Below are 26,741 nucleotides of genomic sequence, written 5' to 3' on the forward strand. Positions count from 1 at the left end.
CTCATACTACTCTCATTTTCACAACACTTCTCACACCTGATGTTTGTGGGTTTTCCCCCACCAAGCAATCCTCTGGGACATGAGCTGGGTGTCCTACAAGTTATCTCAGTTCTGACACTATCTACCTGGAGATGGTTTCAGATCTCACAGGTTGTGTGCTCAGTCCCAAGACTGCTCCCACCCCACTTCAGATGCCAGTCACAATTCCAGGTTGTCACCTGTGCTTCTGACCAGCTGGCTATAAATCTGAGATTTCCATGTCCCTCTCCTCAGGTTTGATTAATTTATGCTAGAGCAGTTCACAGAACTCAGAGAAACACTTATTTACATTTACCAGTTTATTTAAGGACATGATAAAGGATAAAGATGAATAGCTAAATGAATAGATACATAGGGCAAGGTCTGGTAGGGTCCTGAGTGCAGGAGCTTCTGTCCCTGTGGAGTTGGGGTGTGTCACCTTCTGGGTATATGGATGTGTTTACCAGCCTGAAAGCTCTTTGAACCTCATATAAAATTTTTGAGATTGTAATGGAGATTTGCTCACATAGGCATGACCGATAATTAATTCTGTTCCCAGTCCCTCTCCCCCCTCTAGAGAATGGGGGGGCAAAGATGAGAATTCCAAGCTTGTAATATTGGCTTGGTCTTTCTGGTGACTAGCCCCTATCCAGGAGCCATCCAGGATCTCACCCAGAGTCGCTTCATTAATACAAAAGGCAAATCTATCACCCAGGAAATTGTGAGGGTTTTAGGAGCCCTGTGTCAGGGATTGGGGTTAAAAACCAGATATTATAGCAAAAGATGCTCCTATCACCAAGGAAATTACAAGGGTTTTAGGAGCTCTGTATAGGAACTGGGGCCAGAGACCAAGATAAATATTTTTTATTATCTCATAGTTGTCAAAGTTCATGCATGTTGTAGCGTGTGTCAGAATTTCCTTACTTTTTAAGGCTGAGTAATATTTCATTGTATGTATATGACACATTTCATTATTATTGGTGTTATTATTATTATTATTATTATTTTTTTTTTTTTTTGCGGTACGCGGGCCTCTCACTGTTGTGGCCTCTCCCGTTGCGGAGCACAGGCTCCAGACGCGCAGGCTCAGCGGCCATGGCTCACAGGCCTAGCTGCTCTGCGGCATGTGGGATCTTCCCGGACTGGGGCACGAACCCGTGTCCCCTGCATCGGCAGGCAGACTCTCAACCACTGAGCCACCAGGGAAGCCCTGATGGGACACTTGAGTTGTTTCCACCTTGTAGCTATTGTGAAAAATGCTGCTATGAACATAGGTGTACAAATATCTCTTTGAGGAAGACAATATATTTTAGCTATAGTTGATTTACATTGTTGTGTTAGTTTCAGGTTACAGAAAAGTGATTCAGTTGTACATATGTATACATATTCTTTTCCATTATGGTTTATTACAGGATATTGAATATAGTTGTCTGTGCTATACAGTAGGACCCTGTTGTTTATTTTATATGTATTGGTTTATTTCTGCTAATCCCAACTCCTAATTTATCCCTCCTCCACCCCCTTTCCTCTTTGGTAACCATAAGTTTGCTTTCTATGTCTTTGAGTTGTTTCTGTTTCATAAATAAGTTCATTTGTGTCATATTTTATATTCCACATATAAGTGATATCATATGGTATTTGTCTTTCTCTTTCTGACTTACTTCACTTAATATAATCTCTGGGTCCATCCATGTTGCTGCAAATGACATTATTTCATTCGTTTTTATGGCTGAGTAATATTCCACTGTGTATATATATATATATATATACACACACACACACACACACACACACACACACACACATTTTCTTTATCCATTCATCTGTCAGTAGACATTTAAGTTGCTTCCATGTCTTGGCCATTGTAAATAGTGCTGCTGTGAACATTGGAGTGCATGTATTTTTTTGAATTACAGTTTTCTCTGGATATATGCCCAGGAGAGGGATTGCAAATCATATGGCAACTCTATTTTTAGTTTTTTAAGGAACTTTCATAGTGTTCTTCATAGTGGCCACACCAATTTACATTCCCACCAATAGTGTTAAGAGGGTTCCCTTTTCTCCACACCCTCTCCAGCATTTGTTATTTGTAGACTTCTTAAAAAAATTAATTTTTTTTTTTTTTGGCTGCGTTGGGACTTTGTTGGTGCACGTGGGCTTTCTCTAGTTGCGGCGAGTGGGGCTGCTCTTTGTTGTGGTGCTTTTTGGCCATTTGTATGTCTTCTTTGGAGAAATGTCTATTTAGGAAGGAAAATAGTATTTTAAACTTATTACATATATAATCATCATATATCCTTGTGAGATAGTAACCATTATAACGTAAGGAAACTAACACATAGAGAAGATAAGTGATTTATTTGCCCAGATTCACACTGTTTCTCTTTTTAAAAATAAATAAATTTATTTATTTATTTATTTATGGTTGCATTGGGTCTTCGTTGTTGCATGCGGACTTTCTAGTTGCGGCGAGCTGGGGCTGCTCTTCATTGAGGTGTGCGAGCTTCTCATTGTGGTGGCTTCTCTTGTTGCGGAGCACAGGCTCTAGGCGAGTGGGCTTCAATATTTGTGGCTCACAGGCTCTAGAGCACAGGCTCCGTAGTTGTGGTGCACGGGCTTAGTTGCTCTGCGGCATGTGGGATCTTCCTGGACCAGGGCTCGAACCCGTGTACCCTGCATTGGCAGGCGGATTCTTAACCCCTGCGCCACCAGGGAAGTCCCCACACTGTTTATATATATTTAAAAAATTTTAAATTTTGGCTGCATTGGGTCTCTGCTGCACGCAGGCTTTGTCTAGTTGTGATGAGCGGGGGCTACTCTTTGTTGTGGTGCGTGGGCTTCTCATTGCAGTGGCTTCTTTTGTTGCGGAGCACAGGCTGTAGTTACATGGGCTTTAGTAATTGCAGCATGAGGGCTCAGTAGTTGCGGTGTGCAGGCTCTAGGACGTGTGGGCTTCAGTAGTTGTGTGCGCGGGCTCAGTAGTTGTGGCTTGCAGGCTCTAGAGTGCAGGCTCAGTAGTTGTGGCACATGGGCTTAGTTGCTCCGTGGCATGTGGGATCGTCCCAGACCAGGGATTGAACCTGTGTTTCGTGCATTGGCAGGCGGATTCTTAACCATTGCGCCACCAGGGAAGCCCTGTTTCTATATTAACTAAATTAATTTTAACTTTGTTTGTAGTTGGATTAAATCTAAACAATGTTAGTAAGATATCTGACTCTTCCCTAAAGTTTTTCCATGCAGCAGTTCATAGGGAATCAGTTGTAATCCCTTCCAATTGTTTATAAATGCAGTTATTTCAGAATCACAGACTCTGTTTAACTTGGCATGTAATTATTTTTATTTCCTTTAAACACATCCACCATTTTTCATAGTTGTATAAGCTTTTGAATCTTAAAATGTCTATTTCCTGACTAAAATTACCTTTACATTTTTAAATGTCTTTTCTGTTTCTTTTTTTTAACGAATTAAGTCCAGACCCTTTATTTATCTATCTATCTATCTATCTATCTGTTTATTTATGTTTTGGCTGCATGGCATGTGGGATCTTAGTTCCCCAACCAGGGATTGAACCTGCACCACTTGCAGTGGAATGTGGAGTCTTAACCACTGGACTGCCAGGAAAGTCCATAAATGTCTTTCTTCTGTTATTTATTGGACTTTTATATCCTCACTAACAAAAGATGCCAGGTGTTTTGTAGATTGCATTTTTCCCCCTCTGTGAACTGTTATGACTTTGGCTGTTTATCTTGAATTTCTAAATAAAACGAAAATGTAAGTGCCTCTTAATTGTCATATTGCTATATTTATTATTGAAATTCCAAATTCCGTTTTTTTTTTTTCTTAGTGGAAAAGGAGCCTAAGAAATAAGGTCCTCTCTGTAGACCATAAAAGTAAGAAAGGTGTACGTGGGCGTCCTGTCACTTCTAAGACATCACCAGAAAGGTAAGATACATGTATGTGTGTGATATAGGATGGGCTTATACTATGTATAGTGTGACCATGAATGATTCATTTAACCTTTTTGGTTCTCATATTTCCACAACTTTTAAAATACAGTGATTGAGTTCAGTGGCCTCTACTGTTCCTTCTAAGCTCTTTCTGTGATTCTAATTCATCTTAACTCCTTGTTTTTGTGTGTTTATAACATCTTGAAAGCTTTAGCTAATAAAGCAAGAGTTACATATAGACTTGTTAAGATGCTGGATTCATCATTTGTGCTCCATTTAGCAACTGTGGTCTTAAAGTCATAGTATTAATGAATAATGGATATGCTGGAATTAAATATCTATGGGATTCAAATTACAATTATTACCAGCAGGAAATCAGAGCTAAATTTTAGTATTGGACATCAGTAAATGCTTAAAAAGTTATTTTGCAAAAGGGTATTATCTTTTTTAGAATAGTGAATGAATAAAAAGTGACAGTAACAAAGTAAAAATTACAATTATTGGGAGTTTGCACAAATGAGAAGACTAATTGGAGTTCTTTTTTTTAATAAGTTTATTTATTTATTTTTGACTGCATTGGGTCTTTGCTGCTGTGTGCGGCCTTTCTCTAGTTGCAGTGAGCAGGGGCTACTCTTTGTTGCAGTGTGCAGGCTTCTCTTGTTTCAGAGCACAGGCTCTAGGCATGTGGGCTTCAGTAGTTGTGGCACATGGGCTCAGTAGTTGTGGCTAGCGGGCTCTAGAGCACAGGCAGTAGTTGTGGCACACAGGCTTAGTTGCTCTGCGGCATGTAGGATCTTCCCAGACCAGGGCTCGAACCCATGTCTCCTGCATTTGGCAGGCGGATTCTTAACCACTGTGCCACCAGGGAAGTCCTAATTGGAATTCTTGATTTTATGTCAGAGCACTCTGTAAGCTGTTTAGTGTGAATTCTCACCTTTCAAGTGAATTGTCCTTAGGAAATAAACATATCGGTGACTCCATATCCTTATCAATACTTATTTTCCGTCCCTCCTTCCCTTCCTTCCTTCTTTCCATAGTTGTCCTAGTGGGTGTGAAATGATAATCGCATTGTGGTTTTGATACATATTTCCTAATGACATTGAGTGTCTTTTTACATGCCTGTTGGTCATTTGTATATCTTCTTTGGAGAAATGGCTGTTTAGATCCTTTGCCTGTTTAAAAATTGTGGTGTTTATCTTTTTATTGTTGAGTTGTAAGAGTTCTTTATATATTCTGGATACAGGTCCTTATTAGATATGTGATTTGGAAATATTTTCTCTCACTCAGCTTTTCACTTTCTTGATGGTGTCCTTTGAAGCACGAAAGTTTTTTTCACTTTGATGAAATCCCATTTATCTATTTTTCTTTTGTTGCTGTGCTTTTGTTGTCATATCTAAGGAACTATTGCCTAATCAAAGGTCATGATGATTTACTCTTGGGTTTTCGTCTAAGAGTTTTCTAGTTCTAGCTCTTAGATTTAGGTATTTTATCCATTTTGAATTAATTTTGGGTATGGCATGAGGTAGGCATCCAAATTTATATTTTTGTTTGTGAATATGCAGTTGTCCCAGCAACATTTGTTGAAGAGGTATGAATTTTTCTTGGTACCTTCGTTGAAAATCAGTTGACATTAATATAAGTGTTTATTTCTGGATTTGGAATTCTAGTCCATTGATCTATGTGTCTGTTTTTATGTCAGTACCACTGTGTGCTGTACACTGTATTATTGCAACTTGGTGGTAAGTTTTGAAATTGGGAAATGTGAGTCTTCCAACTTCATAATATTTTTCAAGACTTTTTTTTTTTTTTTAATTTTCTGGCCTCACTGTGCGACATGCAGGATCTTAGTTCCCCGACCAGGGATCAAACCCATGCCCCCTGCAGTGGAAGCATGGAGTCTTAACCACTGGGCCGCCAGGGAGGTCCCTTTTCAAGACTGTTTTGGTTGTTCTGGGTTCCTTGCATTTTCAACTGAGTTTTAGAATCAGTTGGTCATTTTGAGCAAAACAGCCAACAAGGATTTTGATGGAGGATGTGTTGAATCTGTAGACCAATTTGGGGAGTATTGCTGTCTTAACAAATTAAATCTTCTGATTCATGAATATATCTTTCCATTTATTTAGGTCTTATTCAATTTCTGTCAACAGTGTTTTGTAACTTTCAGTGTGTCTTGGACATTTATTGTTAAATTTATTCCCAAGTATTTTCTTTTTGATGCTGTTGTGAATGGAAGTGTTTTCTTAATTTTAATTTTAGATGGTTCATTACTAGTGTGTAGAAAACCCATTTATTTATATATGTTGACCCTGATTTATATACTGTGACCCTGTTTGTCCGGTTCTAGAAATTTTTAGTAGATTGCTTGGAATTTTGTATATACAAGATCATGTCATCTGCAAACAAAGATGGCTTTACTGCTTCCTTTTCAGCTGGAGGCCTTTAATTTTTTCCACTTGCCTAATTGTCCTGGCTAGAATGTACAATGTATAATGGAAGTGGTGAGAGTGGAAATCTTTGTTTTGTTCCCACTATCAGAGGGAAAGCATTCAGTATTTCACCATTAAGTATGATGTTAGTTATGGGTTTTTTTATAGATGCCTTGCTATGGTTTGAATGTTTGTACAATATCTCCCCAAAATTCATATGTTGAAATCCTAATGCCCAATGTGATGGTGTTTGGAGGTGGGGCCATTGAGCGGGTGCTTAAGTCATGAGAGTGGAGCCCTCATGAACGGGATTAGTGCTCTTTTTATAAAAGAGACCTCACAGAGCTTCCTGGTGCCTTCTACCACGTGAGGACACTGTGAGGAGTCCACAGTCTGCAACCCAGAAGAGGGCCTTCACCAGAGCATGACCATGTTGGCCAGCACCCTGATCTTGGACTTCCCAGCCTCCAGAACCGTGAGAAATAAATGTTTGTTGTTTATAAGCTGCTGAGTCTGTGATGTTTTGTTATAGCCTGAACAGACTAAGACATGCCCTTTTTCATGTTGAGGAAGTTCCCTTCTGTTCTTAATTTGTGGGAGGCTTTTTATGATGAATGTGTGTTGGATTTTGTCAAATGCTTTTTCTGCATTTATATCATGTAATTTGTATCCTTTATTAATATAATGTATTATATAAATTGATTTTTAGATTTTAAACCAACTTTGCATTCCTGGGGTAAATCTCACTTGATTCTGATTTATGATCCCATTTACATGTTACTGGTTTCAGTTTGCTAGGATTTTATTGAGGATATCTATGTTTGTATTCAGAAGGGAAAATAACTTGCTATTTTCTTATGTTGTCTTTGTCTGGCTTTGGAATCAGGCTAATAATAGCCTTGTAGAATGAGGTGAAAAGTGTTGTCTCTTCCTTTGTTTTCTGGAAGAGGTTTTGAAGGATTGGTATTAATTCTTGTTTAAATGTTTGATAAAATTCACCAGTGAATCCATCTGGTCATTCATTGGTGGGGGGTGTGTGTGTGTGTGTGTGTGTGTGTGTGTGTGTGTGAAGTTTTCCAGTTAGAAATTCAGATTTTTCCTTGTTATAAGTCTGTTGAGATTTTCTGTTTTTTTTTATGAGTCTGTTTTGGTAGCTTCTGTTTTTCTAGGAATTTGTGTATTTTATTTATCTGATTTGTTGCCATACATTTGTTTATAGTGTTCTATTATACTGTTTAAAATTTCTGTAATATTGTTAGTGATGACCCATCTTTCATTCCTCATTTTAATAATTTGAGTGTTTTCTTTCTTTTTTTTTTTTTTGTTCAGTCTACCTAGATATTTGTAAATTTTGTTGATCTTTTCAAAGAACCAACTTTTGGTTTTATCAATATTCTCCGTAGGTTTTCTATATTCTATTTCATTTATTTTCACTATAATCTTATTTTCTATTTCTTCTCTTTGTTTTGGACATAGTTTGTGCTTCGTTTTCTAATTTCTTAAGGTACATGGTTAGGTTATTGATTTGAGATGTCTTCTTTTCTAGTATAGGTGTTTAGTTTTAAGTTTTATTCTAAGCACTGCGTTAGCTGCACCTCATAAATTTTGGTATGTTGTGATTTTCTTTTCATTAAGCTCAAAAGTATTTTCTAATTCCTGGTATGATTGGTTCACTTCTTTTGAAGGTGTGAATTGTTTAATTTCTATGTATTTTTAAATTTCAAAGATTTTCTTCTTTTATTGAGATATAATTGACATATAACATTATATTAGTTTCAGGTATACAACATAATGATTCTTAACTTGTATATACTATGAAATGATCACCACAGTAAGTATAGGTAACATCCATCACTCACATAGTTACAGATTTTTTTGTGTGTGATGACAACTTTTAAGATTTACTTTCTTAACAACTTTCAAATATACAATACAGTATTATTAACCATAGTCCCCATGTTGTACATTATATCCTCATGACTTAGTTTTGTTGTTGTTCATTTTTAATTGAATTCCACTGTGGTCTGAGAACGTTTTGTATGATTTCACTTCTTGTAAAATCATTGAGGTTTATTTGTGGCCTGGCATGTGGTCTTTCTTGGAGAATGTTCCATGTGTTTGAGAAGAATGTGCATTCTGTTCCTGTTTGTTAGAGTGGTCTGTGGATGCGTTGGTTGATGGTGTTATTCAAGCCTTCTGTATCCTTGCTGATTTTTTGTTGTTCTATCAAGACTGGGGTTTTAAGTGTTGAACTATTACTGTTGAATTGTTAATTTCTCCTTTCTGTTAGTTTTTGCTTAATGAGCCTTGTGGTCCTGTTTTAAGTATATGTGTATTTATAGTCAGTATATCTTACTGATGAATTAACCCTTTTGTCAATGAAATGTCCCTCATTGTTTCTACAGACTTTTTCTTTTTTTGCTTTAAAGTCTATTTTGTCTAATACTGATAGAGCCATTCCACCTGTCTTAAGGTTGCTGTTTGCATGGTATACCTGTTTCCATCCTTTTACTTTGAACCTGTTTATTTCTTTGAGTCCAAAGTGTGTCTCTGGTTGAGAGCATATCGTTGGACCTTATCTTAGTCTGTTTAGACTGTTATAACAAAATACCATAAGACTAGGTGGCTTACAAACAAAAAACATTTATTTTTCAAAAGTGTTATAATTCCTGGGAAGCCCAGGATCATAGCACTCCCAGATTCAGTATCTGGTGAGGGCTTCCTGGTTCTTAGATGGCCATCTTTTTACTGTATCCTCAAAGGGTGGAAGGGGTACTCTCTTGAACCTTTTTTATGAGCACTAATCCCATTCATGAGGGCTCTACCCTCATGACCCAGTCACCTCCCAAAGGCCCCACGTCCTACTGCCATCACTTTGGGGGTTAGGATTTCAAAATATGAATTTTGAGGTGAAACAAACATTCAGAACACAGAAGGTCTTGGTTTTTTTTTTTAATCTACTCTCACTATCTCGACCTTTGACTAGATTATTTAATCCATTCACATTTCATGTGAATCAAGGTGTCCTCTAGGCTGTGCTTCCTTTGAAGGCATTAAGGAATAATCTGTTCCATGTCCCTCTCCTCTCTTCTTCATGCATTCAGTCCTCCATATTTACATGTTTTTCCTGTATGTCTTCATGTTGTCTTCCTTCTGTGTTTGTCTGTTTCTGCCATTTTTATAAGGATACCAGTCATAAGGTACAGGCATACCTTGTTTTATTGTGCTTCACGTTATCGCGCTTTGGAGATAATGCATTTTTTACAAATTGAATGTTGCAGGCAACCCTGCATTTAGCAAGTCTGTCGGTAGCATTTTTCCAGAAACATTTGCTCACTTTGTGTCTCTGTGTCACAGTTTGGTAATTCTCCCAATATATCAAACTTTTTCATTATTATTATATTTGTTATGGTGATCTGTGATCAGTAATTTTTTAAATTCAAGTATAGTTGATTTACAATACTGTGTTTCAGGTGTACAGCAAAATGATTCAGTTGTATATTTTTTCAGATTATATTCCATTATAGGTTATTACAAGACACTGAATATAATTTCCTGTGCTATACAGTAAATCCTTCTTGCTTATCTGTTTTATGTATAGTAGTTTATACCGGTTAATCACATACTCTTAATTTGTCCCTCGCCACCTCTCCCTCCCATTTGGTAACCATAAATTGGTTTTCTATGTCTCTGAGTCTGTTTCTGTTTTTTTTTTTAACATATTTATTGGAGTATAATTGCTTTACAATGTTGTGTTAGTTTCTGCTGTATAACAAAGTGAATCAGCTATATGCATACATATATCCCCATATCCCCTCACTTTTGCATCTCCTTCCCACCCTCCCTATCCCACCCCTCTAGGTGGTCACAAAGCACCGAGCTGATCTCCCTGTGCTATGGGGCTGCTTCCCACTAACTATCTATTTTACATTTGGTAGTGTATATATGTCATTGCTACTCTGTCACTTCGTCCCAGCTTACGCTTCCCCCTCCCCGTGTCCTCAAGTACGTTCTCTCTGTCTGCGTCTTTATTCCTGTCCTGCTCCTTGGTTTATCGGAACCTTTTTTTTTTTTTTTTTTTAGATTCCATATATACGTGTTAGCATATGGTATTTGTTTTTCTCTTTCTGACTTACTTCACTCTGTATGACAGTCTCTAGGTCCATCCACCTCACTACAAATAGCTCAACTTTATTTCCTTTTATGGCTGAATAATATTCCATTGTATATATGTGCCACATCTTCTTTATCCATTCATCTGTCGATGGACACTTAGGTTGCTTCCATGTCGTGGCTATTGTAAATAGAGCTGCAATGAACATTGTGGTACATGACTCTTTGAATTATGGTTTTCTCAGGGTATATGCCCAGTAGTGGGATTGCTGGGTTGTATGGTAGTTCTATTTTTAGTTTTTTAAGGAACCTCTATACTCTTCTCCATAGTGGCTGTATCAATTTACATTCCCTCCAGCAGTGTAGGAGGGTTCCCTTTTCTACACACCCTCTTCAGCATTTATTGTTTGTAGATTTTTTGATGATGGCCATTCTGACCGGTGTGAGGTGATACCTCATTGTAGGTTTGATTTGCATTTCTTTAATGATTAGTGATGTTGAGCATCCTTTCATGTATTTGTTGGCAATCTGTATATCTTCTTTGGAGAAATGTCTGTTTAGGTCTTCTGCCCAGTTTTGGATTGGGTTGTTTGTTTTTTTGATATTGAGCTTCATGATCTGCTTGTATATTTTGGAGATTAATCCTTTGTCAGTTGCTTCGTTTGCAAATATTTTCTCCCATTTTGAGGGTTGTCTTTTCCTCTTGTTTATGGCTTCCTTTGCTGTGCAAAAGCTTTTAAGTTTCATTAGGTCCCATTTGTATATTTTTGTTTTAATTCCATTTCTCTAGGAGGTGGGTCAAAAAGGATCTTGCTGTGATTTATGTCATAGAGTGTTCTGCCTATGTTTTCCTCTAAGAGTTTTATAGTGCCTGGCCTTACATTTAGGTCTTTAATCCATTTTGAGTTTATTTTTGTGTATGGTATTATGGAGTAATTTCATTCTTTTACATGTAGCCATCCAGTTTTCCCAGCACCACTTATTGAAGAGGCTGTCTTTTCTCCATTGTATATTTGTGCCTCCTTTATCAAAGATAAGGTGACCATATGTGCATGGGTTTATCTCTGGGCTTTCTATCCTGTTCCATTGATCTGTATTTCTGTTTTTGTGCCAGTATCATACTGTTCTGATTACTGTAGGTTTGTAATATAATCTGAAGTCAGGGAGCCTGATTCCTCCAGCTCTGTTTCTGTTTCTCAAGATTGGTTTGGCTATTTGCGGTCTTCTATGTTTCCATACAAATTTAAACTTTTTTTGGTTCTAGTTCTGTGAAAAATTAATACTACTATTAATAAAGCTGCTGTGAGGGCCTCCCTGGTGGCGCAGTGGTTGAGAGTCCGCCTGCCGATGCAGGGGATACGGGTTCGTGCCCCGGTCTGGGAGGATCCCATATGCCGCGGAGCGGCTGGGCCCGTGAGCCATGGCCACTGAGCCTGTGCGTCCGGAGCCTGTGCTCCGCAACGGGAGAGGCCACAACAGTGAGAGGCCCGCGTACAGCAAAAAAAAAAAAAATAAAAAAAAAATAAAGCTGCTGTGAATATCCATGTACAAGTCCCTTTGTGGACATGTTTTTTTTCCTTCTGGTTAAATACCTAGAAGATGGGTTGCTGGGTCATTGAAAGTACATTTTCAACTTTGTTAAGCAACTGCCAAATGTTTTCCAAAAGTAATTTTGCCACCTTACATCCCCATCAGCAGTGCAGAAGAGTTTTACTTCCTCCACCCTCCTGCCAGCACTTGTATGGTCAATCTCTGTCATCATCCCTTTTAATGTATGTGTAGTGATATCTTATTGTGGTTTTAATTGCATTTCCTTGATGAATGATGATGTTGAGCATCTTTTCATGGGCTTTTTGTTCTTTTGTATCTTCTCTAAAGTGTCTGTTGAAGTATTTTGCTGTCCTCCCCCCTTTTTTGAAAAGAGAAACTTTTTTTTTTTGTGGTATGTGGGCCTCTCACTGTTGTGGCCTCTCCCGTTGTGGAGCACAGGCTCCTGACGTGCAGGCTCAACAGCCATGGCTCACGGGCCCAGCCGCTCTGCGGCATGTGGGATCCTCCCAGACCGGGGCACAAACCCGTGTCCCCTGCATTGGCAGGCGGACTCTCAACCACTGTGCCACCAGGGAAGCCCAAGACAAACTTTTTTTAAAGACTGGAAAGATGAGGTTAATGATATTGAGCACCTTTGTATGTGCATATTCGCTCTTCATATGTCTTTCTTGTGAAGTGTTCAAATATATTTAAATATTTAGAAATTTAAAAAATTTTTACCTTTAATTTGGGGGGAAAAGATTGCTGACTTCTGCCTTAGGATATTATTAGTCAGTCAGATTACAGTAAAGCAAATTTATGAACATGAAATAAGTATTTTCAGATTGTCTTTTTCACTTAGAACCAACTATTAGAATTACCAGTAAAATCACCAGTGGTGATTCTTATTTGGTTTGGGTGAATAGAAAAATGGCATTTCCCAACATTGGGTATTTTCATATTTAAAATTATTAAAATTACCACTGGGATATTTTCCCAAATAATTTAGCAAATTACTAATAGTCAGTAGTTTTCTCAGACGAAAAGTATACCTTATATATCCTTAAGATTTTAGAAGTATTTTCATTTGATCATTTAGCATTTTAAGTTGTACAGTTGTAAAACCTATAAAAGAGTAGTCCTGAATGTAAAAAATATTTTTTTTTTCACTCATCAATAGATAGTTTTTGGCTAGGTAAAGATGTTTACCATTCTTTACAAAATTAATTGGTTGAGATTTCTCTTTATATAAATAGTATAGTACTCGCTTAATGTAGAAAATAGGAATAAAGACAAGTTGATAGAAAAAAACACAGCCAGTCACTCTTAAAATTTAAAGTAGAAGATTTTAAGAGACTAATAAGTAACATTCCATTAAGTGGCTTTATCATTGTTTACTTAACCATTCTGCTATTGCTGGGAATTTTTATGTTTTTAATTTTAAAAATTTTTAAATTTTTCGCTGTGTCGGGTCTTCGTTGTGGCTCATGGGATCTTTGTTGCGGCATATGGGATCTTTTGTTGGTGGTGCACAGGCTTCTCTCTAGTTGTGGCATGTGTGTGCATTGTAGCATGCTGTTTCTTTTTTCCCCTCTCTCTAGTTGAGGTGCGTGGGCTCAGTAGTTGCAGTGCGAGGGTTTAGTTGCCATGTGGAATGTGGAATCTTAGTTCCCCGACCAGGGATTGAACCTGTGTCTCGTGCATTGGAAGGCGAATTATTTACCGCTGGACCACCAGGGAAGTCCCTATTGTTGGGAATTTAAGTTTGCTTTCATTTTGTTGCTTTTATAAATAATACTGTGATGAATATCTTCATGCATAACTTTTTTCCCGTTTCATATATTTTTGGTACAGGATTCCAGGCGGGATTATTTTGTTAAGAGCATAACAAACACACAAGATGTTGTTAACGCTTTCCCAAATTTGCCTTCTCTCAGTCTCTTTTCATACATGTATGTAAGTGCATATCACATATGCACATTCATGTATACATTTTTTTTCCCAGAACCATTTGAAAGTAAGTCACAGATGTCAGGCACTTCACCTCTGAATACTTTAGCCTGCACTTCTTAAGAACAAGAAAATTCTTTTACATGATAACCACAATACATTATGAAGAAAATTTATAATAATGTCATATTATCATGCAATATAAAGTCTAGAATCAGAATTCTCTAAATGTCCCCCAAAATGTCTTGTGTTAAAAAAATCTAGGATCAAATTGAGGTTCATGCATTTTATTTTTTGGTTATTATATCTCATTAGTCTCTTAATCTTAGAATAGCCCCTGCCTCCCCCTGACCCCCTTAAACCATGACATTGACTTTTTTGAAGAGTTCAGGCCAATTGTCTTGTGGAATGTCCTACATTCTAGATTTTTATAAGTGGGTTTGTCCTCATGATTACGTTCATGTTAACATTTTTGGCAAAAGTACTTCATAGCTGATGTCATTTGCTTATTGCATCATATCAGAGGATATGTAATGTCTGCTTGTCCCACTGTTGGTGGCCTTACATTTGATCACTTGGTTAAGGTGGTAGCTACCAGATTTTTAGTTATAAAGGTGCCTTTTTCCTTCATAATTAATAATCATTTGTGAACCTAATTATCTGTTTGCATTGTGCTGACACCAAGGTGGCTGAGCAGTGATGGGAAAAAAAATCACAAAACACAGTATGTTTATGCCCTTATAAATTTGTGGTTATTAACCCTACTGGATTCCTCAACTTCAAGAAAATCCTAGTGTGTTTCTCTAGTCAGCTTGTGTTCCCCCTCTCCCCAGTGATGATTTGAAGCCTTTTCTCCCCTCAAGCCTGTGTTCTTTTACCTTTTGTATCACTTTGAAAAAATGATCTTGGTTTCTGGAAGAAGGAAAAGGGGTTCTTCTCCCAACATAAACCAGCACAGTGGAGCAGTTAAGAGTACTGGCAACAGAGTTGAGAGTGTGTGGATCTGGATCCCGCTCTCACCACTCACCCATTTTACTATGGACTTAGTTATTAATCATTCTATTCTTGGTCTTCTCAGTTGCAGAAGAATAATTACCATTGTACTTCACAGAGTAGTTGTGAGGATTAAATGAAGTGTAAATCATTGTAGAGGTCTTAACATACTTCCTGGTATATGGTGCATGTTCAGTAAATATTAGCTCTTTTTATGCTACTTCTTAAGAAACTTAATTATAAAGTTAATTATCCTGTCTCCTGTATCTTCAACCTCTCCTAGTCTGTTGACCTCTTCCCATAAGCACTGAAACTTACACAGATATTTTCTATCTTAAGCTAACTAACCAACCAATAACTAAGAAGACCTTTCTTGCATCTCACATTTATCTTCAGCTCTTGTCCTATATCCCCCTTTTGTAGCTGTTTGTCAACTGCCTATATTTGCTGTGTCTGTGTCCCTTTTCTTTCCCATTTCTGCTCCCACCATTCCATTAAACTATCCCTAAGTCACCATTTCCTCTCTAAATTCATTATTACCCTTTTCTCTTGGTGTTTTCTTTATTATTCATAAAAGATCAAAGTCATCTTTTAAAAATACAGCTCTGGTCTCATGATTCTCTTGTTAAAGCTAGGGGATTGATATTGTTGTTGACATTAAAGTTTCAAATCCTCAGTATAGTCCACAGGGTCCTGCCTAACTGCCCATCCTTATCTTATACAAATTTCCTCTTCACGCTAAGCACTTGAGCCAGGTAAGTCCTTTAATTTCCTTGAACAAGCTTTACTCATGTCTGAGCATTTACATTTTGTCCTCCTTTTTGAACCACTCTCCATTTTCCACTTGTTTCCTTTGGACAGTTTCAGCGTAAATGTCATATTCTCAGTAAAACCTTCCCTGATCTGGTTCAGAAGAAATGCAGCACCTGTATTTTCTGTTCATGTTGCTCATCATAGTTGTAATTAAATAACTAATCGGGTAATTCTTCTTTGGAATGTAAGCTCCATGAAGGCAGGAACTGTAACTCTTTTGTTTGTTGCTGAATCTACAGATTCTACTAGTACAGTTGTTTTGCTAGAAGGTATTTGGTAAGTATTTGTTGAACGAAGAATGAATTATTATTCATTCATAGAAATGTCACTCATCTCTTTATTCTTTAATGATAATTCTGAAATCTATAAACTTAAAGTGTTTGGAGTTTCAGTGCGTTCTACAGAGGTTCCTCTGGAGACTTCTATCCTGCTTCTTCCAGATGATCTGAAGATACAGCCCCAAGTGGCTGCGGCAAACAAGTGATTTCTTTGAGCTCTGTTTTATATTAAAAATACAGGAACACTTTGCTTTCTGTTTCTTAATATTCTTAACATTTGTTAAACAAACAGTGCCTAAAACTGGTACTAGGGAATAGAATAGACACTCTTCTGATCACACATTTCCAATTCTTCCAGCCATTCCTCATTTGACATTGTCTCACATCTACTTGGTAGCCTGTTCACAGTCCTGAAGAAACTATATTTCATGGTTCTAGAACTGAACACAGTTCTTCAAGTATTATCAGCACATAGATATGTTGAATGAATAATGGGCAAAATGTAATGAGGCAGAGCTGGAAGTGTTTGGATTTATCAGTTTTACTTTTGAAATTGGTGTAGGTACAGTAAGTGTTTTAAGCTGACATATTTTTAGAATTAAGGTAAAATTAAATGTATCTTAAGACTATGTAGGGTTAAGATTGTAGATGTTGTACTGTTACCCTTAGTTTTAATTATGTTTTCCAAATCAAATACTAAAACAAGAATACATTTTTAGTGCAGAAAGCGGTTGCCTGTGTGACATGATGTGTAGATGTGTGTTGTTGTTCCACTTATAGTGTGATCAGGCACAGATTGGTTACCAGCAATCCAACAGCTGTACATGTGTGTGACCACATATGTAGTATACTAGATAGAATTCTGAAGAAAGTCCCAATTTAAGTGAAATGTGCTTTAGTTTTTCATGTATATTTGAGAATGATTAGGCATATATTTTACTTATGATATTTACTACTCTGGTTAATTTCTTGAAGAACTGAATTTAGAATTCCTGGAGGTTTTCATTTGTTACAATTTGTGATGAATTCATGTATTATATAATGTTTAGTACTATATGTATTAATTATTTATGTGTGTAACAGGCAACTCAAAGTTATGTTGACGAATGTCCTATGGACGGATTTAGGACGAAAATTCAGAAAGACCCTACCTAAAAATGATGCTAATTTATGTGATGCCAACAAGGTGCACTCAGACTCATTGCCTTCGACATCTGTTGACAGCCTAGAGACATGTCAAAAATTAGAACCTCTTCACCAAAGCCTTAATTTATCTGAAAGGTATGTTGTTCAGTATTGATTTTGTTCAACTTACCGCATTTGAAATAATTTAAGTCCAATAGTCTTAAAATAAGATTGTTGGAAATGATCTTTAAGACAATCTGCATATACAGGTGTGACTCCCTCAAATCTTAAAGTTGACAATCTTAATTTACAAAGTTAATGATTCTACATTTCATTAGATTGACATAGAATTATTTTTAAAAGCAAGTATTCTTAGTGCATTTAGCTTAATAATTTGATTCACATGTACATATTTTTAGAGATTCACATATGATATAAAGTGAAGAACTAGATATATATAGATGGGTAAGGACCTAGATTAAATATTTTTTGAAAGGTATGTTAAAGATGCAGAAAATAAAACAGGTATGTGTATCTGTCTATCTGTAGATCTTTTTAATTTTCTGCATCTTTAACATACCTTTTAAGTATTATTTAACCTGGGTCCTTACTACTTTTGACTTTGTGAGCTTCCTTGTATTTTACATGCATTTTTTTTAAAAAAGGAGATGATTTTGAAATATTACTCCCAGATTTTTGATAATAAATATGCGGTTTAATTTTGAAAACTAACAAGTTTTGTTCTATATTTTTTAAAAGAATTATATATGAAGTTTGAGGCTAAAAATTAGGAATTAGCTCTGGGAATTTGTCATCTGTAACATATTAATAATATTTTTAATGTATTTCCACTTACAGTTTTAACCCTTAAATGAGTATTTTTTAGGGGAGGTATTTTGCTTTCAATTAGAATATCCTGTCATTAGCTAGATGGTGCTTTGGTTATTTGGTCTGTAATCTGATAACAATTTATAAGTGCTTTAAGCCAAGATCCAGTGGAAACCTGTTAACTTTCAGCACAATTATTTTAAATATTAAAGAACTCTGTCAAAACATCTGAACATAGTATTGTGCATTAATTGTTTTTTTAAAAAAGGACACTTTTTAAAAATACATCTTTATTGGAGTGTAATTGCTTCACAATGCTGTGTTGGTTTCTGTTGTACAACAAAGTGAATCAGCCATATGCATACATAGATCCCCATATCCCCTCCGTCTTGCGTCTCCCTCCTACCCTCCTTATCCCACCCCTCTAGGTGGTCGCAAAGCACCGAGCTGATCTCCCTGTGCTGTGCGGCTGCTTCGCACTAGCTATCGATTTTACATTTGGTAGTGTGTATATGTTGATGCTTCTGTCACTTCGTCCCAGCTTACCCTTCCCTTTCCCCGTGTCCTCAAGACCATTCTCTATGTCTGCGTCTTTATTCCTATCCTGCCACTAGGTTCATCAGTACCATTTTTTTTTAGACTCCATATATATTCATTAGCATATGGTATTTGTTTTTCTCTTTCTGACTCACTTCACTCTCTATGACAGACTCTAGGTCCATACACCTCACTACAAATAACTCAACTTCATTTCTTTTTATGGCTGAGTAATATTCCATTGTATATATGTCCCACATCTTCTTTATCCATTCATCTATCGATGGACATTTAGGTTGCTTCCATGTCCTGGCTATTGTAAATAGTGCTGCAGTGAACATTGGGGTGCATGTGTCTTTTTGAACTATGGTTTTCTCAGGGTACGTGCCCAGTAGTGGGATTGCTGCATCATATGATAGTTCTATTTTTAGTTTTTTAAGGAACCTCCATACTGTTCTCCATAGTGGTTGTATCAATTTACATTCCCACCAGCAGTGCAGAGGAGGGTTCCCTTTTCACCAAGGACACTTCTTTTAAAAAAGGCAAAAACATAAAAAGCTATATAACAGGAATTTCCATACTTGATCGTATCTGATGTAAATTTAACTTTCTAAAGCACCCAAAATCTTAGAGTCAGACAACTTAGCTTCAGTAATTTATGAAGCAGTTTGCTCTCATTGTCCTGGAGTCCAGTGTTTTACCTCCTTAGTACAGGTGAGCTATTCCCCTACTGTGCTGCTGGATCTAAATAAAGGGGGCTAAAGGCATGACCCTTCCAATCCCTTTGATTCTCTTGAAAAGAAGCTTTAGCTCTCTTCCAAATGACATCTGTCCCCTCATCCCATGTCTGTCCTTTTTTCAATTAGATCAGCATGATTGGAAAAGTGTAATGTTTCATTCTCTTGGAATAGTTTTTCTCACCAGAAATTGTTAGCAGCTAGATTATGTGTCCATGAAATTTAAATACAATGTGAAGTAAAGAGTCCCAATAAGATTCTAATTTGGTTTTTACTGTGTGTGTGTTGTTCTGTTCACTTACTGGGATGAACTACTAGTTAGTCCAGATTTTTTCCCTCAGCTCCAGGTGTCCTATATTTAACGTGTTCCAAAGTGGATGCATCGTCTTTGTTCTCAGACTTGTTCCTATTTCTGTATCTCCTCCCTGTCTGAATATATGACTCCTCTTTACACTTAGTTCTTCAAATTAGAACTTGGAAATTGTCCTGGCTCCTCTTTTTTCCTTATCCTTTGTATCCAATCATTTATCATGTCTAGTTATTTGTACCTCCTAAATCTGTCTTGAAATGATCTTTTCTTCACCTTTATTGCCACTGCCTCAGTTCAAGCCCTGATAACTTTGTGCCTTTATTATTAGGATCGTAATTTGATTGGGCTTCCTGAGCATAGTCTTTTTCTTCCAGGTTATTTCTCTGTATTGTTGCTGAAGTATTCATTCTAAAAGGCAGATGTTACTTGTCACTCTCCAGTTTAACATCTTCCTATGGCTCCACATAAACTTTAGGATAAAGTTCAAATTCCTTACCTTGGCATACAAGGTCCATGATGATTTCACCTTTGACTATCTCTAGCTTTGTGTCTGTCCACTCTTCCATATTCATGCTGTGCTTTAGATTTAGGAAACTATTGGTAGTTCACTGAATGTATAATGCTGTTTTATTTCTCTGAGCTCATGCTTTTTGTTCTCTCATCTTGGGAACAATTCTCCTTTTCTCCTTTACTGACTTATATTGAGCTCATTATATTTAACATTGAGCTCATTTCTTCTTTGATTCCACCTGCCACATCTGCATTTGATCCCTTTCTTTGTCTTGCTAAGCAGCCTGTTCCTGTATCATAGCACTCATCACACTATACTGTGATTTTTAGTTTCTCTGCTTCCCTGACAATAAGCTTCATGAGGGCAGGGACCCTACATTTTATTATTTTTCCTTGCACAGTACTGGGCACATACTAAACGCTCAATACATGTTTCCTGACTATAAGAAAGAGATTGCTTCTCAGCAGAGTTACATCTCCAGTCTCCTTGATTGAAATGTCTTTTCCTCCATCAGAACCAATTATCTGCTCTGTAATTTTGGGGACAATCAGGAGAAGAGATATCACAAGCTTCAAATAAGAAAATTGGAGAACTGTTTAGGGTATAGCTTTGGATAGATGTTTTCTTTGTGGGGCTTGCTGTCTAGACTAGGACACTGAGACTTTGACATGATGCTGTTTGTCTTATTTTCATTTTACTTAGCTAGGATTTCATTATTTCAGAAAGATGAAAGGGAGAAAAATTTATTTATTTATTTATTTATTTATTTTGCGGTACGCGGGCCTCTCACTGTTGTGGCCTCTCCCGTTGCGGAGCACAGGCTCCGGACACGCAGGCTCAGCGGCCATGGCTCACGGGCGCAGCTGCTCCACGGCATGTGGGATCTTCCCGGACCGGGGCACGAACCCGTGTCCCCTGCATCAGCAGGCGGACTCTCAACCACTGTGCCACCAGGGAAGCCCTATTTATTGGTTTTTAATTTTAACTTAAAGTTTAACTATTGACTAAACCAAAATTACTCATTCATTCCCAGAAATGTCATTTTTTTACCTTTTAAAAATTTTATTTACTTGTTTTTATTTTTTAATTAAAAATTTTTAATTTTATATTGAAGTATAGTTGATTTACAATGTTGTGTTAGTTTCAGCTGTACAGAAAAGAAGTGGCATTTTTTAGAAATTTTATTTGCATTCTAGGATCTAAAGGTAGTGATCTAAGTAAGTTGCCTTTTAATGAAGATAGTTTAGCCTTTTAATTTCCGGATAAAGTTGAGAAGAAAAACAGAAAACACATGATACCAATCAGTCTTGTTAAATAATGAAGAAAAGGGTCAAGAGTTTTAGAAATATCAAACTAGCAGTATGTGGGATGCATACATTTCTTTTTAAACAAGTAAACTGTATTTTAGTGTAGGTTTTACCTCTGTATGTGGTTCATATCTGTTTTTCTGGGAGAATATTTCCAGATCCTTATAAACTTTGGACATTAGGCAAGAAAGAGCCTAGTGGGAGACATGTGCAAAACTTTTGAGACGGTAAACCATCTTTCTCCTGCTTTCATCTATTGGCACCGGAGATTATTAGAGAAATATCGACACAGTGTAACTATATTCTGTTAAAAAAAAGTTAGTTCCTGGTTCTTGGAATTCCCCTAAATGGCTTAATTATATTTATTCATGTTTTTCTTAAGTTTGCCTATGTTTGAAGTTTTAGAAAATTACATATTCCAAATATTGTGGTGGTAAGACTTTCTGGACACCCCGGTATTCTTGTAACCTTAAGACTTCTTTAAGCCAGTAATGTTTTAGTTGAGTGATAATTTATTCACTTAAAATATAGCTTAGTAAAAGAAAAGAGCAAACTTAGGAAATCTGTGAATCTCTTTAAGAAAGTAATTCAAAAATTAAAAATTTTTTTCTTTGTAGCTTAAGAAACTGATTTAGAAAGTAATATTTTGAATTATATCATCTGGGATAAGAATAGATTTATAGGAACCCTAAAAAAGACCCGGTGCAGCCTAAATAAACAAATGACCATTGTTAACAAAATAAAAAAGAAAAAAAAGTTTTGATCAAGAAAAAAATAAGTTACATAGCACAGTTTTAGAAAAGCATTCATCCCAATTACAGCAAAATAAAACTAAATTAGCATTGTAATTTTTTTGCTTGTTATTTATAGCTTTATTACCAGATGTAATTGTTATCTTTCAACAAGGGTTCCATTTCTTTAAAAATTTGCTCTTAGCATCAAGTATGTCTTATTAGCTCTTATCAGTTTTTCAGAGTTTTTCCCCATTTATTAAATTATTTCAATCTTATATCTACCTTGCTACCAATATGTGGGGGAGGAACTCACAATTTGTGATTGAAAAAATTAAGAACCAGAGAAAATAACCATGTAGAGAAACAATCAATAAATGATATTCTCAGGCCGGTATACTTTCTGTTTCATCTCACTGCACTACAAAATTTGTTTCTCCTTTAGTTTAACATATTATATGTTGAAGTGTGATTTCATAATATTAGTAAGTAATGTTAAACAAATTCTGTTTTACTTACTGATATTATTTGCATACTTGGGAAAAAATTGGATGGACTTGTGAAATGACATTTTTCAGTCCTTCCTTATATATTGTGATAGTATGAGAGATGAAGTATGCACCTTTATATATTTCTTGTGAAAATTCAGAATCTTTTGAAATGCTGGCTAGCCCTAGAATTTCCGTGGCAGTGCTAATTTATAAGTTGTACACCAAAAGACAGTTTAGGTATTATGAACTTAGTTATTACTTTATAGATTTGTTTTCTGTAAGGCTTTCATACAAAGCTCTCTGTTTCTTCAAGGTACACAAATTACATAAGTTGCGAATAGCTGATGAAAGATGTTTGGGCTATGGTGAGTGTTATGAAGAGCTAGGAGTACTGTAGGTATTGCTAACTATTTAACTATATACTTTTCTAATAAAGTATTTTCATTAAGATTGCAGAGCATGACAAATTATGACAATCAAGCACTAATTGAAAAGATAATTTATAAGTTTGAGCAAGACTTCAATAGTAGGAAAATTAAAGTGAGCTTCCATTTATTGTATATTTACTGTGTGCCAGGACTTGTGCTAAACTGCTTTACATCTATTATTTCATCTAATTTTAATAATTTTTTAAGGTAGATATTATAATTCTCCCTATCTTTGAGATGAGGAGATTGAAGATAAGAGGTATAAATTATGGTAAGTAACTTATCTAAGGTTATATAGTTACTAGGTGCTGAATTCAGAACCCAACCTTATGTTTGTCTGACTCCAGAGTCCTTGCTCTTAACCTCTGTGCCATACTGCTTTTCATTCTTCTGACCTTTAATTTTTTAATAAGTAGGAATTGGACTTTTACATATTTTATGTGATGTCTAATTTATTAACCTTTAAATATTCTACTTACTTAAAAATTTTTTTTCTTGTGGCACTTGTTCACATAGTAGTAGAATGCTTTCTAATTGAAAGGAGTATCATGGTAGACATGCTGAGATAGTTCCTTGAACCTTCTGATAGCTTCAGAGGCCCACTAGGGCTCTTGTGCTTTAGAGATGCGGGTTCTACTGCAGTTTGGTATATAATCTTTTCAAATGGTTTTTGGGTGAATTTTGACATTTTTCTCTTCTAGGAAAGACTTTCAGCTATTTGTTTAGCTTAAAAATTCTCATTTATCCTCTAAGATTCTTTTATCATAGCTCTGCTTTTTCTTCCTTCAAAATCTAGCAGCAAAACAAACCATAAAAGAATAGAATGATCATTTATTATTCAGAAGCTAATTCTAATCTTTATAATTTTTCCTTTTCCTTGCTGATATTTGTATTTTGTTGTTGTTGTTGTTGATTATTCTCTTCAGTACTTTTTATAGGACTATCTTCTATGGACTCTTTCTGTCGTATTTGGAGAGACAGCTTTTTTTTTTAGGGACTCAACATTTAAAAACACATTTAAACATACTATAGTCAGGCATTTAAACAGAGGTACTAAATTATAGCTGATATTTCTTTGGTATTTCTTCCTCTGTGCCCCCAATTTTCTCTTTATTTAAACACTACGGTTCTTGGATTATTTTCATTATGAGCCACATTTTAGAATTCAGTAATGATAGGGGACCATAAAAAGAGTGTATCATCTGCTCTTAAAATGAGCTATCAACTAGTGTATCAGATTCTCTCATCTCTTAAAAGTAAGTACAATTTTAATTGTGCTAAACTATTTGGAAAAAAAAGTTCTTACCCAATAAAATTTTCTCTTCTAATATTCCTGCATTTTCCCTAAAGCATTGAGAACTGTAGTTGAGTTTTCTTTAGTGATTTATTTCACAGCAATTCCTAGTGTGAGGTCAGACAGAAGAAATCTTGAGACTCCTTACTGGTCCTATATTGTCTTCATTCCTACTTCAATTCCAGGATTTTAAGAAGGGTTCTGTCAGGCATCAAATATACAAAGCAGACAATAATAAATAGGATTCTTAGAGATTTAAATCATGAGAAGAGATAGAAAAATAGCTCTGTCCTCCCCTCCCCACAGTTAGTGGTTGTACTAAATGGCTAACTTTCTTTGCTTTCTTCCTTCACTCAAACTCTGAGTTCAGAGAGGTGTATTTACTACTAGCCTTGTTTTTAGATCATATACTGCTTAATCAACCCAGTACATTTTTTTGTGGAGGTTGTGCTGGAAATGGATATTTTTAAGGTTTCCTGAAGTATCTACAGAAAAGCTCAGTTATCTTGATGCTGTGGCAGGTTAGTATTGAGGATGCAGTGTAATGGAATAAAATTAAAAGAACCATAAGATAATTGGCCCAGGTTCTTCTTCCAGGAGGAGTTGCTTATACTTGGGCAACCATTTAACTTTTCTGAGCTTTGAGTTCTTCATGTTTAAAATAAAGAGAAGGCTAAGTTATTTTAAAGTTCTCCTATGAGTTGAAATTCTACATTATCTGGAACATAGTGAAAAGAACACAGTGCCTCTATGTAGTGAAAATAGAGTACCTCTGAGAACTACAGCAAATGTAACAAAGTACAGGGATGCTCACATTTTTTTACTTAAACAAAAGTACTCTGGCCTTTTCTAGGTTTTATCTATTGTCTCTCACAAAAGGTCAATAAACTGCTTCAAATGACATATGGGTAACAGTCAAGGGGGACATCTGATAAAAAGGAGATAGGAAACTTAAAAAATACACTAATGTGAAGTAAAAAAATCACAATAATTTGGCCTGGGCCAGTCAATTCAGGTCATATAGTTGCCTTGAGGGCATCATTGTAGTGTGGAAAAGAACATCAGTTGTTTATAGTAACAACTGGCTAACCAGGAGAAGATTAGGCTATCCTCTTCTGTTTAAGGATGATATGAAACCACCACTTTAAAAAAGTTTGGAGTGTTCAAAATTACACTTTACTAAACATTTGTTTTGTTGACCCTTTTCCCTGGTGCTATTATATAAAGCGAATTTATTACCATCAGTATATGTGCTGTTTCACTTAAGGACTCTATCATTACCATAGATGCAGTCTGAATGATGTCTTCCTTATTGGATTTAGCATTTGTCATTTACCAATTATGAGTATTGTTATCTACCAAGGACCTTTCTGTTGAAGGAGAAGAATAAAGATTTATTGAATTGGTTTATAGTATCTCTGTTTTTAATAACTACTGGAAAAGAAAAAGAAAGCATTTTTTGAGAAAAATTGGTTAAAATTTTAAGCAACCCCAATAGCATCCACTAAGTACAGTTAAGCCATTATAGTGGCACGCAAATTATGCCAATTTATAAGATATAAGTATTTCTAGAAACAAAAAAAAAGAGTATTCATCCAACATTTTGAATTTTTATGGGCTGATTTCCAGGGTGGTATAATTCTAATAGCTTACTTGTACTGAGTTGAAAATGCTTGAAAATTCAACTTCCTAGAATTTTTTTTACTGCAAATTTCAATACAGTACAGTGTTTGTTATTTTATATGACAGGATACCCAGAGTTATATTGACGAATGTCCTGGGAACGGAGTTAGGAAGAAAATACATAAAGACCTCACCTGTAACTGAGGCCAGTTTGGGTGATACAGACAACTTGCAATCAGAGCAGCTTTCTTCATCATCTGATGGCAGCCTAGAATCTTGTCAAAATCTAAACCCTCACAAGAGCTCCTTTTTATCTGAAAGGTATGTTTAGTGATAACTTTACTCAAAATAAATATTTTACTTATTCTCATGAGCCTTCCTCTATTCTTCCCCCACAGATATGTTACTGCTAAATGAGAGGCAGCCGTGCTCTGATGGCTAGTATAACTTTTCTCCCCTGGTGGCTGGAACGGCTATTGGAACCAACAGTCCATAGCTAATAATCAGTTTCAAACAGTACCGGTCACTCTACTTGTGTTTTGGGAAAATGGAGGCAGACTCTTAATGAAAATTTAGTTACCTATTTCAGTTTATTTGTCTGGTATAATTGAAATTCATTCTCCTGACATCTGTCTATTCCTTCTCCTTCTTTCTCCTATCCATCCATCTGGCTGTCTCTCTATCCATCCATCCATCCATCTGTCCGTCCGTCCGTCCATCCATCCCTCCATCTTTTCTTATTCACTATTTGTAT

At 36.2% G+C, this 26,741-nt stretch overlaps 1 protein-coding gene across 7 annotated transcripts in view; it reads left to right on the top strand.

Annotated features, from left to right (window-relative positions):
• Window positions 1-26,741, top strand: part of SENP7 (SUMO specific peptidase 7) — a gene marked incomplete at its 3' end in the record, with an annotated part of 175,799 nt that overhangs the window by 56,375 nt on the left and 92,683 nt on the right. For 3 of the 7 annotated variants that reach the window (XM_082624929.1, XM_082624930.1, XM_082624931.1), the window contains 3 exons: window positions 3,860-3,957; window positions 17,149-17,346; window positions 26,114-26,308. In XM_082624929.1, coding sequence (XP_082481055.1) covers window positions 3,860-3,957; window positions 17,149-17,346; window positions 26,114-26,308 — 491 coding nt within the window. The remainder of the gene's footprint in view (window positions 1-3,859; window positions 3,958-17,148; window positions 17,347-26,113; window positions 26,309-26,741) is intronic. The other 4 variants (XM_082624935.1, XM_082624932.1, XM_082624933.1 and 1 more) reach the window with 3 other exon arrangements.

Source organism: Mesoplodon mirus, assembly GCF_964341445.2.
Source record: "Mesoplodon mirus genome assembly, chromosome: 6".
Lineage (NCBI taxonomy): Eukaryota > Metazoa > Chordata > Mammalia > Artiodactyla > Ziphiidae > Mesoplodon > Mesoplodon mirus.